At 58.2% G+C, this 18,947-nt stretch overlaps 6 protein-coding genes across 6 annotated transcripts; 3 read left to right on the plus strand and 3 right to left on the minus strand.

The window, feature by feature from the left end:
- Window positions 1-24: 24 nt before the first annotated feature.
- Window positions 25-3,756, minus strand: P884DRAFT_330121 (armadillo-type protein). The gene is made up of 6 exons (XM_069445665.1): window positions 3,306-3,756; window positions 3,146-3,235; window positions 2,788-3,069; window positions 2,598-2,688; window positions 1,254-2,540; window positions 25-1,144 (listed from the first exon to the last, which is right to left on the minus strand). The coding sequence occupies exons 1-6, from the start codon at window positions 3,432-3,434 to the stop codon at window positions 105-107; spliced, it is 2,919 nt and encodes a 972-aa protein (XP_069297019.1). The 5' UTR covers window positions 3,435-3,756; the 3' UTR covers window positions 25-104.
- A 158-nt stretch (window positions 3,757-3,914) lies between these two features.
- P884DRAFT_260338 (uncharacterized protein) lies at window positions 3,915-4,842 on the plus strand. Its single transcript, XM_069441434.1, has 4 exons — window positions 3,915-4,189; window positions 4,241-4,267; window positions 4,328-4,396; window positions 4,463-4,842. The coding sequence occupies exons 1-4, from the start codon at window positions 4,049-4,051 to the stop codon at window positions 4,514-4,516; spliced, it is 291 nt and encodes a 96-aa protein (XP_069297020.1). The 5' UTR covers window positions 3,915-4,048; the 3' UTR covers window positions 4,517-4,842.
- Window positions 4,674-5,461, minus strand: P884DRAFT_201804 (uncharacterized protein; the record flags this gene model as incomplete). Its single annotated transcript, XM_069438376.1, has 2 exons — window positions 4,674-5,320; window positions 5,371-5,461. 2 exons carry the CDS (start codon window positions 5,459-5,461, stop codon window positions 4,674-4,676), a joined length of 738 nt encoding a protein of 245 aa, XP_069297021.1.
- Window positions 5,462-6,220: 759 nt separating this feature from the next.
- On the plus strand, window positions 6,221-10,224 carry P884DRAFT_330124 (OPT oligopeptide transporter protein-domain-containing protein). The gene is made up of 2 exons (XM_069445666.1): window positions 6,221-8,742; window positions 8,827-10,224. Exons 1-2 carry the CDS (start codon window positions 6,530-6,532, stop codon window positions 9,728-9,730), a joined length of 3,117 nt encoding a protein of 1,038 aa, XP_069297022.1. The 5' UTR covers window positions 6,221-6,529; the 3' UTR covers window positions 9,731-10,224.
- Window positions 10,225-10,270: 46 nt separating this feature from the next.
- Window positions 10,271-14,643, minus strand: P884DRAFT_285464 (uncharacterized protein). Its single transcript, XM_069443769.1, has 3 exons — window positions 14,184-14,643; window positions 11,245-13,721; window positions 10,271-11,180 (listed from the first exon to the last, which is right to left on the minus strand). Exons 1-3 carry the CDS (start codon window positions 14,447-14,449, stop codon window positions 10,519-10,521), a joined length of 3,405 nt encoding a protein of 1,134 aa, XP_069297023.1. The 5' UTR covers window positions 14,450-14,643; the 3' UTR covers window positions 10,271-10,518.
- A 364-nt stretch (window positions 14,644-15,007) lies between these two features.
- On the plus strand, window positions 15,008-17,169 carry P884DRAFT_225041 (uncharacterized protein). The gene is made up of 2 exons (XM_069439605.1): window positions 15,008-15,125; window positions 15,175-17,169. Exons 1-2 carry the CDS (start codon window positions 15,102-15,104, stop codon window positions 16,765-16,767), a joined length of 1,617 nt encoding a protein of 538 aa, XP_069297024.1. The 5' UTR covers window positions 15,008-15,101; the 3' UTR covers window positions 16,768-17,169.
- The last annotated feature ends 1,778 nt before the right edge of the window (window positions 17,170-18,947 follow it).

Genomic DNA, 18,947 nt, shown 5'->3' on the forward strand with positions numbered 1-18,947 from the left:
CCCCCCCCCCCCCCCCCCCCCCCCCCCCGGCCGGGGCCAACCTCGGAATCCCGTCATTCTCCTCTTCCTCCGCCCCAAGCCAAAGATTCCTCCTCTCTCAAGTCTCAACCTGAAAAATGAAACCGTGCAGCCTCCAACTGGCCCAGCCCATCGCGCGGCGCCACATACCTCCGGCGGTACGTATTCGTAAAGTCCTGCAGCAGCACCCGAATCTGCCTCAGGTTCGCCGGATCGCCACCCTGCAGCCTCTCCCTAATCTTGGCGAGCAGACGGTCGGCTTCGGCGGGGGTGATGGTGCCCTGGGGCAGCATGCGGACGGTGCGATCGACCCAGGTGGTTGTCTCGGCGGGTAGCAGCTCAAACATGCCGAGCAGCACGCCGCTGCCGTCGGCGAAGCAGTCTCGAGGGAACGTGATCATCATGCCTGCCAGAGTCTGCTTCACGAGGGCTTCGCCCTGAGCGAGAAGGAGATTTTTGACAATCTGGCGAAGTTGTTCGGAGGCTGGTCCGAGGTCGCTCCCAGATCCGGCCGGGTTGGTCCCGCCGTAAGTGAGAAGGTCGCGGATGTAATGAAGCGCCGCCGAGACGGGCTCCTGTTTTTCCAGGGCCAGGGCGGAAATGGCTGCCTGGAAGATAGGGGTGAACAAGGGAGAAGGGATGAGTTTAGTGGGGTAGTAGAGGAGGGCGTCGATAAGAAGGCGGTAGAAGTCCTCGATGACGTCCGGAAGGTCGACGGGCGGCAGGTCGCTCATGGTGCGGAGCACGCTTGTCGCCTGCGCCTCAAAGAATACGTAGATGTTCTCGGTGATGCCATCTTCCACGTGTTCCCGGTCTTCGGAAAACTCGCGTAGTATGGCGCTCGTCGCCCAGAGAAAGCAGCCCTGCTTCGACTGCGTAAATCCTTCTGCCAGTTTGTTGGCAAGGGGCCCGAGCAGAGGGGTGATGGCTGTCCGGTACGAGATAACCATGAACCGCCAGCAACGGCAGACCCGCTCGCAGATGGGGACAAAGTCGATGAAGTTGTCGAGGATGGTCGACAAGATGGGAAACACCTCCTGCCAGTACTTGACAGCAGGGTTCTCCGCGTTGCTGGGCAGGTACGGGACAACATGTTGTACGAAGAAGGTGAGCAGGTTGATGTGATCTTTGTCGGGTCAGCAGTAGCTCGTCGTCTCGAGGTGAAAAAAAAAAAAAAAAAAAAAAAAAAAAAAAAAAAAAAAAAAAAAAAAAAAAAAAAAAAAAAAAAAACCTACCAGCAAGGTCAAGCTTGGCCTTGTTCTCGGTGGCCGCGTTGGCCTTGGCCATCAGTCGCTGCACGAGCGGATCGCAGTACAGCTTGAGGAGCTTGTACACGTCTTCAGTCTTTTGAGCACCGACGACGTAGGCGACGCCTTCTGTGATCTCCTCCTTGCTCGATACAGGAAGCTTGTCGAGGATCTGGTCATAAAACGCTTGCAGCTGGACGACCTGCGAGCTGAGGAGCTGCTTGCAGTCGACGCAGAAGTACATGAACGCCTGAGCGGCAGCGCGCAGGATCTCCTGCGAGTCTGTCTGGAAGCTCGAGACAATGTACTGGAACTGCGGTTCGAGGAACTCCGGGTGCGCCGCTGTCCATTCTGTGTAACGGCCAAAGACCATGATTGCAGCGAACCGCAGCTTCTCGTTGCTGATGGGGATCTGGACCAGGAGAGGGAATATCTGAGGCAGAACACTGCTATCATGCGACTCCACCATGCGTCCCATCGCCCGCATCGCGAAAAGGGGCGCCTCTAGCGACTGCCAGTGAGGCACCGATGTTGGTGTCGCCTGGCTGCCGTACTTCTCCTGCCACAACTTGATGGCGTCGTGTACCTTGGTAAGGCAGGCGGCAACCCCCATGACCTCGCAGCTGTCCTTGAGCGTGTCGCCCATGTGGTGACGGAACTCGCGAAACTTCTCCTCCTGCTCCCTGTCGCCGTCGAAGAGGTCGAGCTCGTTGGGGTCGTCGGAGTACGGATACTCCAGCTGCTTGAGCATGATGTCGACAAGTCTGGCGTACACGTCGATGAGCTGCACTCGGGCCTCCATGTAGTGGTCCAGGGTCAGGTACTGCTTCAGCTCGTACCAGAAGGAGAAGGTGTAACCAATGACATCCCGCTCCTTGTCCCTCGCGCAACACTCGAGCAAGCACTCAACTAGCGGGCGGAAGTGTTGAGGCTGGCGGGCGATGACCAACACCCACGATTCACCAGCGTCCGCAAAGACCTTGGTGATGGCCTTGAAACCCTCGATATCCTCCTCGTCCACCAGCGCCTGGATGCGAGGCCTCAGCTCCAGCACCTTGGGAAGCAGAGCCTGGATTGTGTCGAAATTGTCGTCAACATCCTTGGTTTCTCTGCAGATGATCCCCAGACAGTCGGCCGCGGCCAGCAGGGATTTGTCGTCGGTGATGCCGTGAAGGACGGCGTTCATAAGGGGCGAGTTGACAATAACGCTAACGGGCACTTCCCGGAGCCACGAGCTGATGCAGTCGAAAAGCTGAGGGTTTGTCGCGGCAGCGGCTGAGTCACGTCAGCGGCGTCAATCATTCATAGGCCATAGGAGGGAAGGGAGCCTACGGGAAGACTGCGCATAGTTGACGAGCAGCTGCACAACCTGCTCGGCGTTGTCGGACAGCAGCTCTGATGTCCTCTGGGCGAGATCTTCTTCCTATCACGACCGAAAAGTTAGACAGCGATCCTAGGTCGACGCGCGCGAACGGGTTGCCGGGCTGGTAAAAGACGAGTGGCGGCATTTCGTTCCACGTACAGACAAGGTGATCTTTCGGCCCTCGGTGACCTCTTCCGGGAGTACGCGCAGGAAGTCCAAGATGCAGGCGTGGCTCTCGACTTCGTTTCCGAGGGTCGAGACAACGGTGGGCAACACGTCCTTCCATGTCTGCATCTGGATGGCCAGGATCGCTAGGCAAACGCATAGCTGAACCCGCACCGGCTTAGGGCCCGGCGCATACTTCTTGAGCAGCAATAGGATCTGGCTGCGCAGCGCCGGCAAGTCTGCCTCTGAAACTTGAGTCCCGAGGTCATATGTGATCTGCCCTCCAATCAGCGCTTGTTCGTGTTTGCTCGCTTGAGAATGGGCGGGGGTGGGCCATTGTTTCCAAATGTACCTTGCCCTTCAGGGTCGTCGCTGCAAAGAGCTGCGCTTCCGCTTCGGTTGAGTTTTGCAGGATGGATATCGTCGTTGTCCAGGCATCATTCTACGCCACCGTCAGCGTTACCCTCCTTCTCCCACTCTCCGAATGCCAAAAAGGGAGGGTATGTACTGACTGATTTCTGGTATCGTCCCAGGTATTCGACCGCAGCCTTCTTCTTCTCGGTGTCCCCGCTCCTCATGGCCAGCATAGCTGCCAGGACATTGGGGACCGTGAAGGCCTCCTGAGTGCCATTGGACGCCATGATGCTGGGTGCAAAAGCCGCCGAAAAAACAGCACGGTGTTGGTGTGGGATCGTATCGCAAGCTGCGCGGTCTCGTTCTTGGAATTCGGCAGCCGAGCTGCGAGTCCGATGTGCCCCTCCCTCCTGCTTGTCTCCTCCACAGACTGCCTGAAAGACGAAGCTCGAAAAGCGCGCGGGGAAGGAGGTGCAGGCGAAATTCTCGGGGATTCTATCGCCGAAAGGGGCACTAACTAGGAATCAGCCGTGGTTTGGGAGGAAGGTGGGATCGCCCGGCGCGCGGTCGAAGATTTATGGCGACTCTGAATGTTTGGCAAGGCCCTCTTGCAGCTCAGAAAGGAGACGTCAGGCCGCCGACTTGAACATACAGCGTTGCCCCACCCAACAAGAACAGTGCAGTGCCCATGGCTTGAACGGAAAGAGGAGGGGCAGTGCACGGACCACTAAACGCTAATTTCTGGGTTCCATGGCGGTGTTGCGCCAACCGCAGAGCTCTCGGATCGCTCCGCTGCATCTCTGATTCCACGACACGCCCGTCGCGACAAGCATCGAGCAACACACATCCACCCTCACGGTTTCGCTTCTTCTTAGCACCCCCGCACCATTCTCAGCACGAAATGACTGGAAGAGGTGCTGGCGGCGGTCGCCGGGTCTTGCTACCCCCAATCAACTTTCTTTTCCGTCTCCTGCAACAGCGGACGACGGTCCAGATCTGGCTTTACGAGCAGCTGTCGATCCGTATCATTGGCACTATTCGGGTAGGCAACCCGGCTACCGTTGTAACTCGCAGATGCTGATTGGCCTTGCAGGGGTTCGATGAGTTCATGAATCTTGTGGTGAGCGGCGGCAAGACCGAGGTCGGGAATGTTTTGTGCGTGGCTGACCTGGTTCTTCAGATCGACGACGCGGTTGAAGTCAAGCAGATTTCGAAGACGAACGACACCGAGACGAAGAGGCCGTTGGGGGTATGTTTCCTTACCGGGAGAGTACCGTGATAGGGGCGGATCCAGACAAGGGCTGACGGAGAATAGCAAATCCTGCTCAAGGGTGATAATGTCTCGCTCATCCAGAGTCTATCTGGGTGAGGCATCCACAGGGTGCTGCTTGCGCGTGGCGGAAGCTTGACAAACCATTCAACCTCTACACAATGTCGAACACGGCAAAGAAAAAAAAAGACTATACGAAATGGGATACCAGGAGGGAAGCGGGTACAGGCGCACGGCAAAACAACCGGGGGTTGGACTAGTCTGTTTTATTTGCAGGAGCAAGCGGGCCTTTGATCTCGCCATTCCCGAGGACCAGACCGTCCAGAGGTTGATCCAGGGGACCAACAGGTACCGCCCCCTCGGATGGAGATAGGAACTGCTCAGACAGGGCTAAGCCGAGAAGCAATACAGGGGACTCTTGCTGCCCAAGCGAACCCGCCTTTAGGCCGTGCCGAAAGAGAAAGTAGTCATAAAAGCCCTTGCCGTGTCCGAGGCGCCTGATGGCGCCGCTGTCGGGGTCGGTGTCGAAGGCCACGCCCGGCATCAGGATGAGGTCCAGCAGGGTGCTGTCGGAGTGCTGGGCGTCGGGACCGCCGAACACTCGCTGCCTCTCTGCAACGGTGTCCGGGTCGATGCTCGGAATGCCCCATTTGTCCGGCTTCAGCGACTCGTAGTCGGCCAGGTCCCTTAGGCGGACCATGTCCATCACTCGCGCTGGCAGGCCGGGGGCTTCCACCATGTTTTTGTGGAGATAAGGGATGAAGACCTCCTTGCCCGCCGAGAGTGCGTCCCTCACGATGGCGTCTGTCTGGATCTCGCCCGTAGGCATGGAGAGAAACACGCTAACCCGCTTTGCATCCGCGTATGCGCTCAAGCTCTTGAGCGTGCTGTAAACGGTGGAGCCTGGGGAGCCTTGTTTAGCCCGGTTCGGGACGGGTTTGCGGGGAGCATACTCTGCGACGCGATGGAATGCTGGGGTATGTTCTTAAGCTTTTGTTTCATAACATTCCGGAGGTGCTGCTTCGCCACATTGAGCGAGGCCATGGTCTCTTCCTCCCGGGCGGTATCAGCCATGTGAGGCGCGCGACTATGACGATTATAATGATGATGATGATGATGATGATGGTGGTGGTGGTGGTGGTGGTGGTGGTGGTGGTGGTGTTGGGATGCTGTCTGGTCACGCGCGTGCAACACCAGCAACTGGTCCCGTGGTCCAGCGACGTTAACTAATGAGTAACTTTAGCTTTCGGGTTTCGGGTTTGTCGATGGACCCATGCATGGAAACGGCCGAAAGTGGATGTCTCTTCCCGTGCCCTGGGTCGTTCCGGGGGAGCGCGGCATGTTGCAGTTAGCGCCCGAATGTCGTCAGACTGCATCTTTCAGCACTCACCCAAGAAATCAGGGACCTTGACCCCCAATTCTCTTCTGCACTCCATTGGAACTCCGTCTACAGGGTTTGATGGCATTTACACGATTTACGTTCAATCCAGCCAATTCTCGCTTGTCCAGCTTTGCACCAGATAAGAGTCGGGTCCAAGAACCTACCCAGGTACCTATGCACTTACTGTACGGGTTAGTTACTATCCCGCTATCTCTGTACGTAGTTATTATACGGAGTAGCTCTTCTCATCTCCTTGTTTACTTGCAATGCCATCACTGTAACTTTGGCCCCGCTTAACGGAACAGTGACTTCGGCAAGCGCGCCACGTCCGATTCGACAGGGGTTGTGGTGGGGCTTAACCAGCTGCCCGCAGGTCTGGTTAACTCCGTAGTGTAGTGTACGGAATTGGAGAGCCAGTGATGGTTTCATTCCTCGCATTTTCCCCATCGAGTTTTATCAGTACACCCGCGACGGGCCGAGAACAGAGCTCTTAATTAGTGATCTCACCACCTTCCTGGGGACGACTTGACCCATCCGCGAGCAATTCAACCCCAGTCTCTCTCTCTGCGCCGCGGTTCGTGCCTTTTCAATGCGGTCGGAGAAACGCACTTCCTCGTCGTTTTGCTCCTCGGCCGGACTGCTCGGGGCTCCCGCGTCATACCCCGCGCCGCAGGTTCCTGTTAGCATTGCGGCGGCGCAATCCCGACAATTCCCCCAAAAGAAGGCTGCCTATGACTCTTTCCGGGGCCAGGAGCGTTCCTTCGGACAAGCAGCCCGAATCGGTCCAGACAATCCCACTTCGATCCCTGGACCGAGGACCCGCCCTGGCAAGAGGCCCCACGCCGCAGCAGCTTGCCCCGTCCCTTGCTACCCCTCCTCTCCACATCGACGATACCAGCGACACCACGACGTCGCTGCTCCCACCACACGACGACCGGGCCGAGCTTCACTCTCGTGATCCCCATGGCCGCGCACCCGAGTCAACAGCGGCAACGGCTGACCAGACGGAGACGGACACCGACAGCCCGAGTCGTCATCATCACCATCACCCGGCACCCGACTCCATGACAAAGGACCTTCCGCCGTTGCGCTCGGCCGCGGGCTTCAGCAGCCCTTCGTACGGCTCCATCACGCCTCGGCCGTCGAATGACAGCGGCGACGAGGCGGCCAATTCCTTATCGGTACGGTCCCGGAAGCCCTCGGACGCCAGCGGCCACTCACCGGGAGAGCCTGGGGTGCGGCGGCGGCGCGGTGGGTCCCAACCCAGGTCGCCCACTTCGAGACGGGCGTCCAGGCAGTCGGAGGAGCTCGGGGGCTCCACTACCATCCACGGGCTCGAGGGCCGCTTCGGGGCCACCGAGAGGGCCCTGCTGAACGACCTCGCGAAGGAGCCGGAAGGCGAAGAGGACGACGACGAGCGGTCTTATGTCTTGGACTCGGATCTTGACGAGGACGAGGACGAGGACGACCCGCCAGATAACTCGCCCTACGCCCAGGTCCGAGCCTCCGTCTCCCCAACCGACAACACGAGCTTGTCGATAAGCACGCCCCGGATGTGGGTTCTCTCCATCCTCTTTTCCATCCTCGGCTCTTCCACGAACCTCTTCTTCTCCCTGAGATACCCCAGTGTTGCAATCACGCCAGTTATAGCGTTGTTAATGGTACACCCTCTTGGCCTCCTGTGGGACTACCTCCTGAAGCGGCCGGACGACCCACCCGAAGAATATGTCGACGGTTTCCGGAGCGACCAGGCCTCGGTTTCCAGCGCCGACGAGGGCGCTCATTTCGTCCCCCCGGGCCGCAGAGGCAGGCTTGATCGACTGCGGCTCTGGCTCGCCCAAGGCCGCTGGAACGAGAAGGAGCATAGCTGCGTCTATGTCAGCAGCAATGTCTCGTTTGGGTTCGCCTTCGCGACCGACGTCATCGTCGAGCAGACGCAGTTCTACAAGCAGGAAGCCAGCATCGTGTATCAGCTCCTGCTGACGCTCTCGACCCAGATCTTGGGCTACGCCTTCGCCGGACTCACACGGCGCTTCCTGGTCCGGCCGAGCGGCATGATCTGGCCGGGGACCCTCATGTCAGCCGCCATGTTTACCACTCTCCACAAGGAGGAGAACAAGGAAGCCGACGGCTGGAGGATCAGCAGGTGGAACTTCTTTTACGCCGTTTGGCTGGGCGCCGTTCTGTTCTACTTTCTGCCGGGTCTCCTGATGCCCGCGCTGAGTTACTTCAACGTGATCACCTGGTTTGCGCCCGACAACGTCGTGGTCGCCAACCTGTTCGGCGTCGTCTCCGGGTTGGGGCTCTTCCCCGTGACCTTCGATTGGGCGCAGGTCGCCTATATCGGCTCGCCGCTTCTAACCCCCTTCTGGGCAGCCATGAACGTGGTTGGCGGGCTCGTTTTGGTCATGTGGATCGTTGCGCCCATTGCCTACTACAGCAACTGGCTCTATTCCTCGTACATGCCGATCCTGTCGGTGGCCGTGTTCGACAACACCGGGAACGTGTACGACGTCAGCAAGGTCCTGACCAAGGACTTCATGTTTGATCGGGAAGCCTACTCCAAGTACAGCCGCGTCTTTCTCCCCATCACGTATGTGCTGAGCTACGGGGTGCAGTTTGCCGGGCTGGCATCACTCCTAACCCACACCATCTGCTGGCACGGGAAGGACATATGGAAGCAGTGGAAGAGGTCGTTGGAAGAAACGTCTGGCGAGCAAAAGGCCTCGTATCAGCCAGTCTCGGAACCAGGCGATGGCTTCTCGACTAGGGGTGCTAATGGCCGCCACCGGCGTGCGAACAGGTCCTCGCTAAGCATCGACAACTTGATGAGCCGGGAGGACGTCCACAACCGTCTGATGAGGAGATACAAGGACGCCCCCATGCTCTGGTATTTCTTGACCTTTGTCTCGATGACGGCAATAGGCATTTTTGTCGTCGAGTAGTGAGTTTGATTTCCTCCTTCCCCCCCCCCCCCCCGGGTCCTTGCTGGAGATCGCATCCCAAAACACATCGGCTTACATCTCAGCTACCCTATCCACCTCCCCTGGTACGGCCTGCTCCTCGCGCTCGGCATCTGTACCATCCTCTTCATCCCCATCGGCATAATCATGGCCGTTACCAACCAGCATTCGTCCATCTACCTCATCTGCCAGCTCATCGCCGGCATCCTCTTCCCCGGCCGCCCCGTGGCCAACATGGTCTTCGTCACCTACGGTTATATTTCCTCGGCACAGGGCATCAAGTTCGCCGCCGACCTCAAGCTCGGCCACTACATGAAGATCCCCCCGCGCATCCTGTTCACCGTCCAGATCGTCGCCACCGTCATCTCCTCCCTCACCCAGATCGCCGTCCTCAACTGGATGTTCGTCAACGTGCCGGGCCTGTGCACCCCGCAAGCCATCAACGGCTTCACCTGCCCCATCGCCCGCGTGCACTTCAACGGCTCCATCCTCTGGGGCGTCGTCGGGCCCGGCGAGTTCTTCGGCCCCAGCGCCACCTACCGCCCCCTCGTCTGGGCCTTCGCCGTCGGCGCCGTCCTGCCCATCCCCCTGTGGCTGTACGCCCGCAACCGCAAGGACTCGTTCGTCCGCAAGATCAACCTGCCCGTCCTCTTCGGCTCGCTCGGCTGGATCCCCCCGGCCACGGGGCTCAACTTCTCCGTCTGGGCCGTCGTCTGCTACCTGTTCAACCACCTCATCAAGAAGCGCGCCCCGGCCTGGTGGGCCAAGTACACCATGACCCTGAGCGCCGCCCTGGACTCGGGTCTGGCCTTCGGCATCGTCGTGGTCTTCTTTGGATTCGTATATTCCGGCGCCATGAAGGGGTTCAGCTGGTGGGGCACCGAGGTGTATAAGCGCGGGTGTGACTGGCGCGCGTGCGCGTGGAAGACCGTGCCCGAGGGCGGCAGATTCGGGCCGGAGGTATGGTAAAACGTGCGGAGGATCTAATGGGAGATTGTTGCGAGGCGCGCGACGCGAAACCAAGGGGGAGGCTTTTCTGCTTTAAGACGAGCGTGATGAAGCGATTGAGGTGTTTAAATGGCTTTTTTTTTTCTTTTTTTTGTATATTGCATTGCATTTGCATTGTATGGCGTTGGGGAGAGGGGCAAAAGAACAACAAAGAAATATGATATACCATTAGTTTGGAGAAGGCGGAAGCTGTCGGCCATGTATAAAAGTACCATACCTGAACGAGTTCCATGCCAGCGCACAGTCTGGAATACCGAACAGAATGATGGTTCGGCTAGACCGTCTTACGCTGCCTTGACCACCACGGAATCAGCTATCAGGGAAGGGAAGAGAGCAAGGGGGGCAGGATTGTTGGGTAATCTGCAGTGCGGCTGCCTTGGGGAATATCAAGTCTTACGATGGCAGCAGTGAGTAGACACCGAGCTTGCTTGCCGGCTACAGGTGCGATGGCATGCGGAGTGGAAAACGTGGCTCCCGATCTCTCGAAAACCAGTTTCTTGGGGCTCATGTTACGAATGATATATTTGGAGTTGACAGAGTGAGTATAAAGTGTATCGCCCGCTTATGCAAAAGCCCATGATGCCATGACGCCTTAAAACCTTTGCCGCCAGAATGGGATAAGTACAACAAAAGAGACCCGCGGCGCCAGCCGCAATGAATGTAGTTAGTGGATGGGTGCGTGGTAGGTGGTATGTGGTGTGTGGTGTGAGGTGGTGTGTGTGGTAGGTAGTAAATAAAGGGCAAGGGAATCACCTTCCTTCTGTACCCTTTCTATTCACCACCGACTTCAACACCTCCAGATGCTCCTCCGTAACGCGTATCGCCTCTCTCAACTCTCGCTCGTCCATCCTCTCCTCCATCAGCTTCTCTTCTACCGTTCGTGGGTCGACGCTCCGCTTCCTCAGCGGCGGATCCGCACCCAACCTCTCCAACCCGGCTCGCTCTTCGATCCACTGCCATAGGTCGCTCTCCTCCCTCCTCCACATCTCCTCATACGCCGCGAGCCGTTGTGGCGCGCTGGCGAAAGCCGGATCGAGGGTGTACCGCGGAGCGACTTGGCGGGTACCAAACCCGAACCATGAGGCGACCAGCAGACCAACGAGCAACCCGTAGACGATGTTCCCCGTGAGAATGGGCCGGATGGCATCGACGACAGGACTGAGGATGGGACGGGCGGGCTCAAAGATGCCCCAGCTCTGCTCGGCCGAGACCGTGGCGGCGCCCTCAGTGTCGCTGATGGGGCTCGAGGCCAGGGCGGACTTGCTCTTGCGGCCGCGTTTCTTACCGCGCGCCGCGGCGGCGCCGTTGAGCGTAGCCGCCCGCGGGCGGGATGCGACGGCGGCTTTGAGCGCGGCAAAAAGGTCTTTGCAGTACTGTGCTTGACCTTCGTTCGCGCCGCGTTCGATGGCACCTAATCAAGAGTCAGCAGGGGGGGCCGGGGAAAGAGGAAAGGGACAGGATCGTTCTAGACGTACCCTTGAGCCAGCTCGTGCGGGTCCATTCGATGACGTTATTAACCTGGATACGGGTGCCGTTGTTTTCCGCCCAGGTGAGGCAGTACTTCGTCTTAACGGTAAACGTGTTTCCCTGGGGAACGTCCGGGTTCTGCGTGGTGACGAGAACGCTGACCGCCTTTTCGAGGTCAATGTGCTCGAGCCGCTCAGTGACGATGCACTTTGTCTGCTTCGGTCCTAATGAGGCGTTCAGAGGCTTAATGTACGTGTAGTTGCGCGTTCTGACCTCTTCCGTCAGGCCACGCTTGTCATCCATTTGGAGATCGGTGCACTTCTGATCTGTCGTGAGCCACCGGCCCATCCAGGCGGCGGAGGCGGGGCCGAACAGCATGGTGTAGACCTTGCCCAGGGGGGCGGGGATGACATCGTCGCCCAGCATCTTCTCAAAATGTGTCGCCGCGTCCCCGCAGGTCGTGGGCGCATGTGTCGCAGGCCCGGGGAAGTCGGGAGTGCCGGCCTGCGCACCATCGTCCTGCTTCTCGGGGGACGCCAGGCCGCCGGAGGCCTTGCGCGGGATAGCCTTATCTGTGCTCTCTGGGACGGCAGGGCGATCGGAGGGAGGCCCAGCCGCTTGGCTGTCCTCCTCGTCCTCGTCCTCGTCGTAGACATCCTCCTCATCGTCACTCTCTTGTCCGTCGGAGCCCGATATGCTGTGGCTCCCGGTTGCCGAGACCGACTCGACATCGACCTTTTCGGTCCGGTCGCCGCCCGGCTCCTCCAGGCGGACGCCGTTGAGCGAACTCTGCAGGTGGGGATGGCCCAGCTTCCATATCTTGATGATGAGGTCGTACGTGGTGTCGCGGCTGGCGAAGGAGGCAAAGATGTGTTTTGCGTGCAGCGTCGAGATCTCCAGGCCGTTCTTGAACACCAGGGCCGTGCTGCGCTTCTCGACCGAGACTATCTCGTCGAAGCTCATGACCAACGTCGTGACCCAACCGAGAATATTGCTGCTGAAGCACAGGTGGCCCTCGGATATGTACAAGCGGCCGTGTGCGAGGATCTCGCGCTGCAGGGCACAGCTGTAGTCCTCGATGAGGTAGTCATCGTCCGGCACGCTCTTGAACAACATGTGGAAGTCACGATTGCGCTTCTTATTGGCGACGGCGAACCCAGTCAGCTTTGGAGCACCCATGCCAGGATTAACCAGGGATGAATTCGCGGCCGCGATGGCGGCGCCGATGGTGCCGGTAGCCGCGGTATGGTGGGTGGCTATGCTACTTCCGCGATTTCGGCGATGACCGATGGTGCTGCGTATGCTTCCGCTGCGCCGAACGCCGGATTTGTCCTCGTAAACGCTTCCCGCCGGGGTGGTCGGCTCCCCATTTGCTGCTGCTGCGTCCTGGATAGAGCGCGGATGGGGGGCGTTCACGTCCTTCGAGTCCTCCGGGAGGTCACTTCCAATGCCATGAGGATCCGCGGGCGCGGACTCCGACCTCGCTCGCGTCTCCGTCTCGGCAAAGCGTGCCGTGACGGGACTCGGCGCGGCGCTGGGCGTTTCCGCAATGCCCAGATGGCTGAGGCTGAGGTCGCCCATGCCGAGCGTCTTGATAGCCGGCTCTTTGGGCTCGCTGGACGGGCGTTGCGAAGCCGCGGATTCGACCTCGACTGTGTCCGATTCTTTCTCGGTCGCCTGCTCTTTTACCGGCGTCCCCTTGTTCTTGGGAGCGCCCTGACCAAGGGATGGGATCGTGGTGCTGAGCGAGCTGGCAGTGTTCTGGACTGCCGAGAACATGGAGGAAAAGAAGTTGGCGGCGGAGTTGGGGTTGCCAGGCGTTGCTGGACCGCTCTCGGGCGTCGGTGTCAACGGCGGGGCGACCACGTTGGACAGCTTGCTTGGGCCAGCATTCGAGCCTGCCCTCCGCCTCTGAGTGATCATGCTCTCCCCCTTCAGAACCGCATCAGCCGGGCGGGTTGGGCCGGTAGTCGTGGGAATCGCCGGCTGCGTATCGGGTGGAGTCGGCGGTGTGTTCACGATCAATGGCGCGGCCCCGTCCTCGGGCGGTGTTCGAGGCGGGACTGTCAGCGCCTCAAGCTGCTGGCCCCGCGAGAAACGTCGGCTGCTGTCAACCGAGGACTTGGGCTCGGCTTCCTGTGCCGGGGCCGGCGAAGCCTGCCGCTTATCTTGACCGGACGCGCTCTTTGCCTCGCCTGGGCTCTTCTTTGGTTTGAATACGTCTCTCAAGCGGCTCGTAGACGATGATCGCTTCGTGCGCAGTTCAGGGGGTTCGAGGGTGGTTCGGCCCCGGTCGAGCGTCGGGGCGGATTGGAGGCTCTCGGAGCTGTCCTGAGACAAAGCGAAAGATATTGCGGGTTCTCTGTGCGTTTCCTCTGGATCGAGCGGCTCAGGATTGTGAGTAGCTTGCACGAGGGGCGACGACGTCGGCAGGTAGCCGATCTGGGACGGATGGGCAGAGATGGCGGTGGGCGTTTGGTTGATGCTAGCGAAAACGGGGAAGTGATGTCAGTTGTCGCGCCGAAAAAGAAAACAAAGGAAACGGTATGTTAAGACGACCAAATCAAGAGAATGAGGACTCAAAAAGGGAGAAACGAGCGAAGATGTAATAGCGAGAATATAAGACGGGATGAGGCTAACGGCGAGGGCCAACATGCACAAGGAACGACTCCTGGGGGGAGGCGCAGGCTAAGTCCAGCCCGCTGCTCAGCTCAAGGTGGGACCGACCAAGCTCCTGGGGCAGGTGAAAACACAGAAAACACAGGTACGGGCAATACGCGTATCGACGCCCTGCGCTGGATACGGAATACCGGTGATACGTGCACAAAAGGACTCCGCACCCCTCGGATGCTGCCAAGAGACATGGATGGCTAAGGGTGGCAGGATCGGCAATTTCGAAAAGATGGGGGGTTCCGAAAGGGAAAACGAAAGAGAAAGATAAACTCACGATTCGGGATCGGGGTCGTCAACGGCCGGTGTGGTGTTGTCGTTACTGGTGCTGTTCGGGCTGCCTTTGAGGGAGGTGAGCGAAGGAGTGCCGCTCCCGCTGCCGCTACCGGGAATACTGCCACTGGCGGCTATGTCGCCCCTCTGTGGCTCAACGTCGTCGTCGACGCTCACAACTTCGCCCGGCGAAGTACTCTTCTTGCGTCGCCGTTTCGCTGCGATTGACTTTGGCAAGAGTTTTGTCAGGCCGTTCGACTGGCTCTCCATCGTAACTGCCGGGATTTGATGCTCAGAGGATCGTCGCGCCGAGTCGGAGATGGTGCCGCTGAGACGACGATGTCATCGTCATGACGCCAAGGCTGGGGACGATTGAGCACCTTAGCCGGCCCACGTGAAGTTGATGCGTTAAATGAAATTGTCGATTAGCGAAGTGCTGTCGTGCGAAGACACGCAGAGGGGGAATTGTGAAAAAAAAAAAAAATGAAAAGAAAAAAAAGGGATGTGAAACTAACGTTAGATGACACAATTGCTGGGGCGAGCCGCTTAACGGTTGGCATGCTTAACCGGATGAGCCGTCTCGGATTCCATGCTTCCCGGTAACTAACTTAACGGTAAGGACAATACGACAGCATGCACTGCGTAATGTTACGCCGTTCATTGTTACGCCTTGACAATTGCCGGCTGCAGGGGTGCGATAAGATCTATCACACCTGACCAGGCACCCCAGGTCAAGTAACTCATAGTGCTGTAGGTAACTAACCACTGGAGACAGTGCGTACATGCATGCAACATACACCACCTACCGTTTAATCCCAGCCCAACGCAGCGCAGTACGCCTCGATAGCCCCCTCCACCAAACCACAACCCTTTCCCCCGACCCTCCCCCGCGCGGTGCGCCATCCATCCTCAAGAACTGTTTATGGAGTCGTCACCTCTGATCAAGGTATGCTGGACAATCAGGCTCGCAGCCATGGATCCGGCTGACTTTCCAGGCGCACGATCACGCCCGAGCGGCGGCAATTGCGACGCAAACGTCCGACACATCGGTCGCCATCAACGAGCACGCCCAAGCTGCCGGCGAGTTTGCGAACGCCTCCAAGATCACAAGCAGCCATGAGGCTCTGCGGACGCTGAAGCTGCTCGAGCAGCACCACAAGCGGCTGTCCGAGCTGCTGAAGTTGCCTGCGGGCCCGCCCCGCCAGGCCAGTTCCGACGAGATCGCCGAGGATGACGAGAAGGAGGGACTGGCAGTGAACGAGTCCAAGACGCCGTCGCCGCGGAACGAGCCACCCCCCGCCAAGAAGATGTCTCCGGCGAAGCCTCCCCCCACCCTCTCCCACCAGCGATACCCCGGGCGGAACCTTTCGTCTTCGATCGCGAGCAATCTGGCTTCCGCGCGAGGCATCCGCGCGAGCTATAGCACGAAACCGCTGACGCCGAGCGTGTCGAACGACCAGGCTCCGGGGAGTCTGGAAGTGCATCCACGCAGGGAGGGCTCCACGAGGAGCAGAACCACGGACCAGTCGGAGCAGGCGTACAAGCCCAGCTGGGTTCCTCCGGTTATCCAAGAAGACGCCGTCGGCGAACCGCCCAAGAGCGAGCCGAGCAAGCCAGCGCCAAGCGAGGATGGCTTCTCGAGATTCTACAGCACTTTTGGGAGCCTTATCAACCGGCTCTCCGCACCCCTGGCATTCGCCGGCCTGCCACTGATCTCCGAGGAGCCGGCACCCGCGTCCGCCCCGCCGCCCTCCGAAGTGCCTCAGAAGAAGTCCCGGCAAAGGCACTCCGCTTCGTCCGCCGAGCCTGACCTCTCCAAGATCTACTCGCGCGCCACCCTGCGCTCCCTCGAACGCGACGGCCACGGCGCGACCGACTCCTCGTTTTACGTGGTGCCCACCAGCGGCCACACGGCCTCGTACGCGAGCATACTAAACCACGATAGCAAGGAAAAGCGCCGCATCGCGGCCTCGCTCCATCACACCGTCGACGACAGCAGCAGAGACAAGCGCAATGGCAAAAACAACGACGACGACGACGACGACGACGAGGACAACGAGGATGACGACGACTTTGTCGACGCGCGCGAGTCCCAGGTGCCGCCGCCGGCGTCGCCGACGACCTTGCGCCGGCGCGGGCGCGGCGGGCGCGGCGGGCGGGCCCGGTCCGAGAAGGAGCTGCGCAACGTCGTCGAGGAGCTGCAGGTGGAGAACGCGAGCCTCAAGGATGTGCTCGACAAGCTCAGCAAGCGGCTGCACGCCTTCGAGCTCAACTCGCAGAGCTCGCACCTCGCGCTCGCGCAGAGCCTGCGGCTGCAGCGGCCCGGCTCGCCCCTGTCCTCGAGCGGCGCCGGGGCCGGGCCCGGGGCCGGGGCCGGGCAGAGCGAGGAGGCGCTGCGGAGGCGCAACCGCGAGCTCGAGGAGCAGATGGCCGAGATGGTCAAGCGCATGAACAGCCTGGAGAAGGACCATCTCAAACTGCAGGTCACCCTCGAGAAGTACCGGGACAGGTGGGAGAAGCTCAAGGCGGGCGCCAAGGCCCGCAGGGAGGCTCTTGACTCGGCCCAGGAGGGCGAGGCCAAGAAGTGAGCCGGGAGATTCAGGTGCGGCGTGTTTTTGTGCCTGTGCGTGTGTGCGCGCGTGCGCGCGTGCGCGCGTGCGTGTGTGTGCGTGTGCCTCCCTCAACTTTCGGGGGCCCATCACGCTGATATGAAGTAACGGGATCTTCTTTAAACCGTACGTGATGTACGAGAGATGCGACACAATTGGAACGCCCAAGGTTTAATTACTATTATGGGTTCGTGAATGTATGTAATGTATTCAAGGGTTTCGACTGCTCCGGTTGGGCGAGCCAATGCTGCCACGGAGCAGTCGCGGCACATCTTCCTAGTCAGAGTATACTCTCGACTGAATTCTCCATATTTCAGCAGTTATTATTGCCCGGACACTTGGAGCTCCTGTGGTGTGTTGCACAGGACATGTTCTCCGCCTGGGGTAACTAAGTAATAGGATTTCGCAATCGCGTAATTATTTATTTATCTTTGCCGTAGTGGGAACACCTAGTTCTTTTCTCTTTTATATGAAATCAGCTGTGGCTAGGTTTTATATAATAATAATAGGTTTTTAGGTAATGTCATAATACTTCAACGTACCAGCTAATTAACAATGCCTAGCAAATGATTAATCTGTAAGACAATTCTAACCTAAGCAGAGGCAGAAATAGTAGTACCATTGCATAACTAATTAATTGCTCTTAGCATCATGACTGAAAATTTTCGACGTCAGACCAGATGTCAAACAATTCCGGGTTTCTTTCCAAGGCCCAGAGATTCAATGGCGTGAAAATCAAAAGTCAAAGAAAAATAATCAACCGGAGGGTTAATTATTTATTAGCCCAATACATCGTTATATAGTGCCAAATTGGAGCTCTTAGACTATTTACATCGTAAGAACAGGCAGGTATCGTTTCTACAAGACGTTTCTCAAAAGTTAATGCTTTTTCTATCACTGGGAAGGAAGCAGTTAATAATGGTTGGCTTCTGGTTCTGAGTTGGGAAAAAAAAATGTCCCACATCTCAGCCAAATCTAGCACAACCTGTGAAACTACGTGCACGTTGCACAGCCAAGTCAGCGCTATGAGTATCCCTTTAACCAGCACGGGGGAGCAGCCACAGCTATCAGCGGCTCAGCTTTCAGACTGTGTCCTGCTCTACCTTTAATTAACTATCTCTTCGCATCTTCAATGTGCGATACGGTACTTTTAATTCCTCATGCGAGTCCGGATTCGACTTGCTCTCCGTTCTCGTATCACAGAGCAACTAATTAATATCTAAAGCATCAGCAATCAGTTGGGAGACTTGTAGGCAGTTCGGACAAGATGATTATTATAACCAGACCCCATGTTTGTTGCCTACGGCGTTAGCAGCAACCAATCGTCACCGAGAGTGAATAAACCCCTATCCAACACGGGAGGCGTCAGAGAAGTGAGAAGACTCGATAATTACCTTTCTGACTCCGGTCATATTGTAGATGGCCTGGCTGAAAGAGACAGAAATGGTGCCAATCCTTACCTCCCTTCTCGGACCCATGCGAATCTGCAGTATTTCGTCCGTTCTATGGTTTGTTATCGCCTTATCGGCATCTCTCACCCTCATACGGAGTAGAACTGAATTGTTGAGTGCTGTTCCCTCCCTTCCAGGTCCACCACCACCGAGCGCGTCACCGTTGGGACGATCACAGGAGAGCAGACGCGGTGAGACGCGTCATACCACCCTCTTTAGAGAGTTCACGCTGGCTTTCCATCCACTTCCACCACTCCGGCAAGTCCAGCTTTCTTTTCTCGATCAATCTCTCCCTCAACACCAAAAACACCAAGCTCTTCAACGTTCAAAGCAGCCTCAAGTCGAGGGCATTAATGCCTGCGGTCCTCAAAAATTATCTATTTTAGTTTTGTAATTAAGTACTCCCCCCCTCTCTCAAAGCAGGCCACCTCCTCCCTCGCCGGCGAAGTCGTCGAATCAACATTGAGACGAAGACAGCCAATACCCCTCCAAAGTTTCTCTTCCAGGCCCAACCTTGACAACAACACCAACTCCCGCCCCGCAGACTGCTCCTCCCAACTTCTCCATCTACAGAAAAGCCCAGCTCTTGTAAGCCCGCCGCGAGGACGCATCATTGGAACAGCGTCCGCTTCTCCCTGCTTCTCACTAACCACCCCCCCCCCCCCCCCCTTCTGCTCCATACCGAGATCATTCGTGAGTAACCAGCAT

The sequence above is a fragment of the Thermothelomyces heterothallicus genome (assembly GCF_042370625.1).
Source record: "Thermothelomyces heterothallicus CBS 202.75 unplaced genomic scaffold P884_scaffold_13, whole genome shotgun sequence".
Taxonomy (NCBI): Eukaryota; Fungi; Ascomycota; class Sordariomycetes; order Sordariales; family Chaetomiaceae; genus Thermothelomyces; species Thermothelomyces heterothallicus.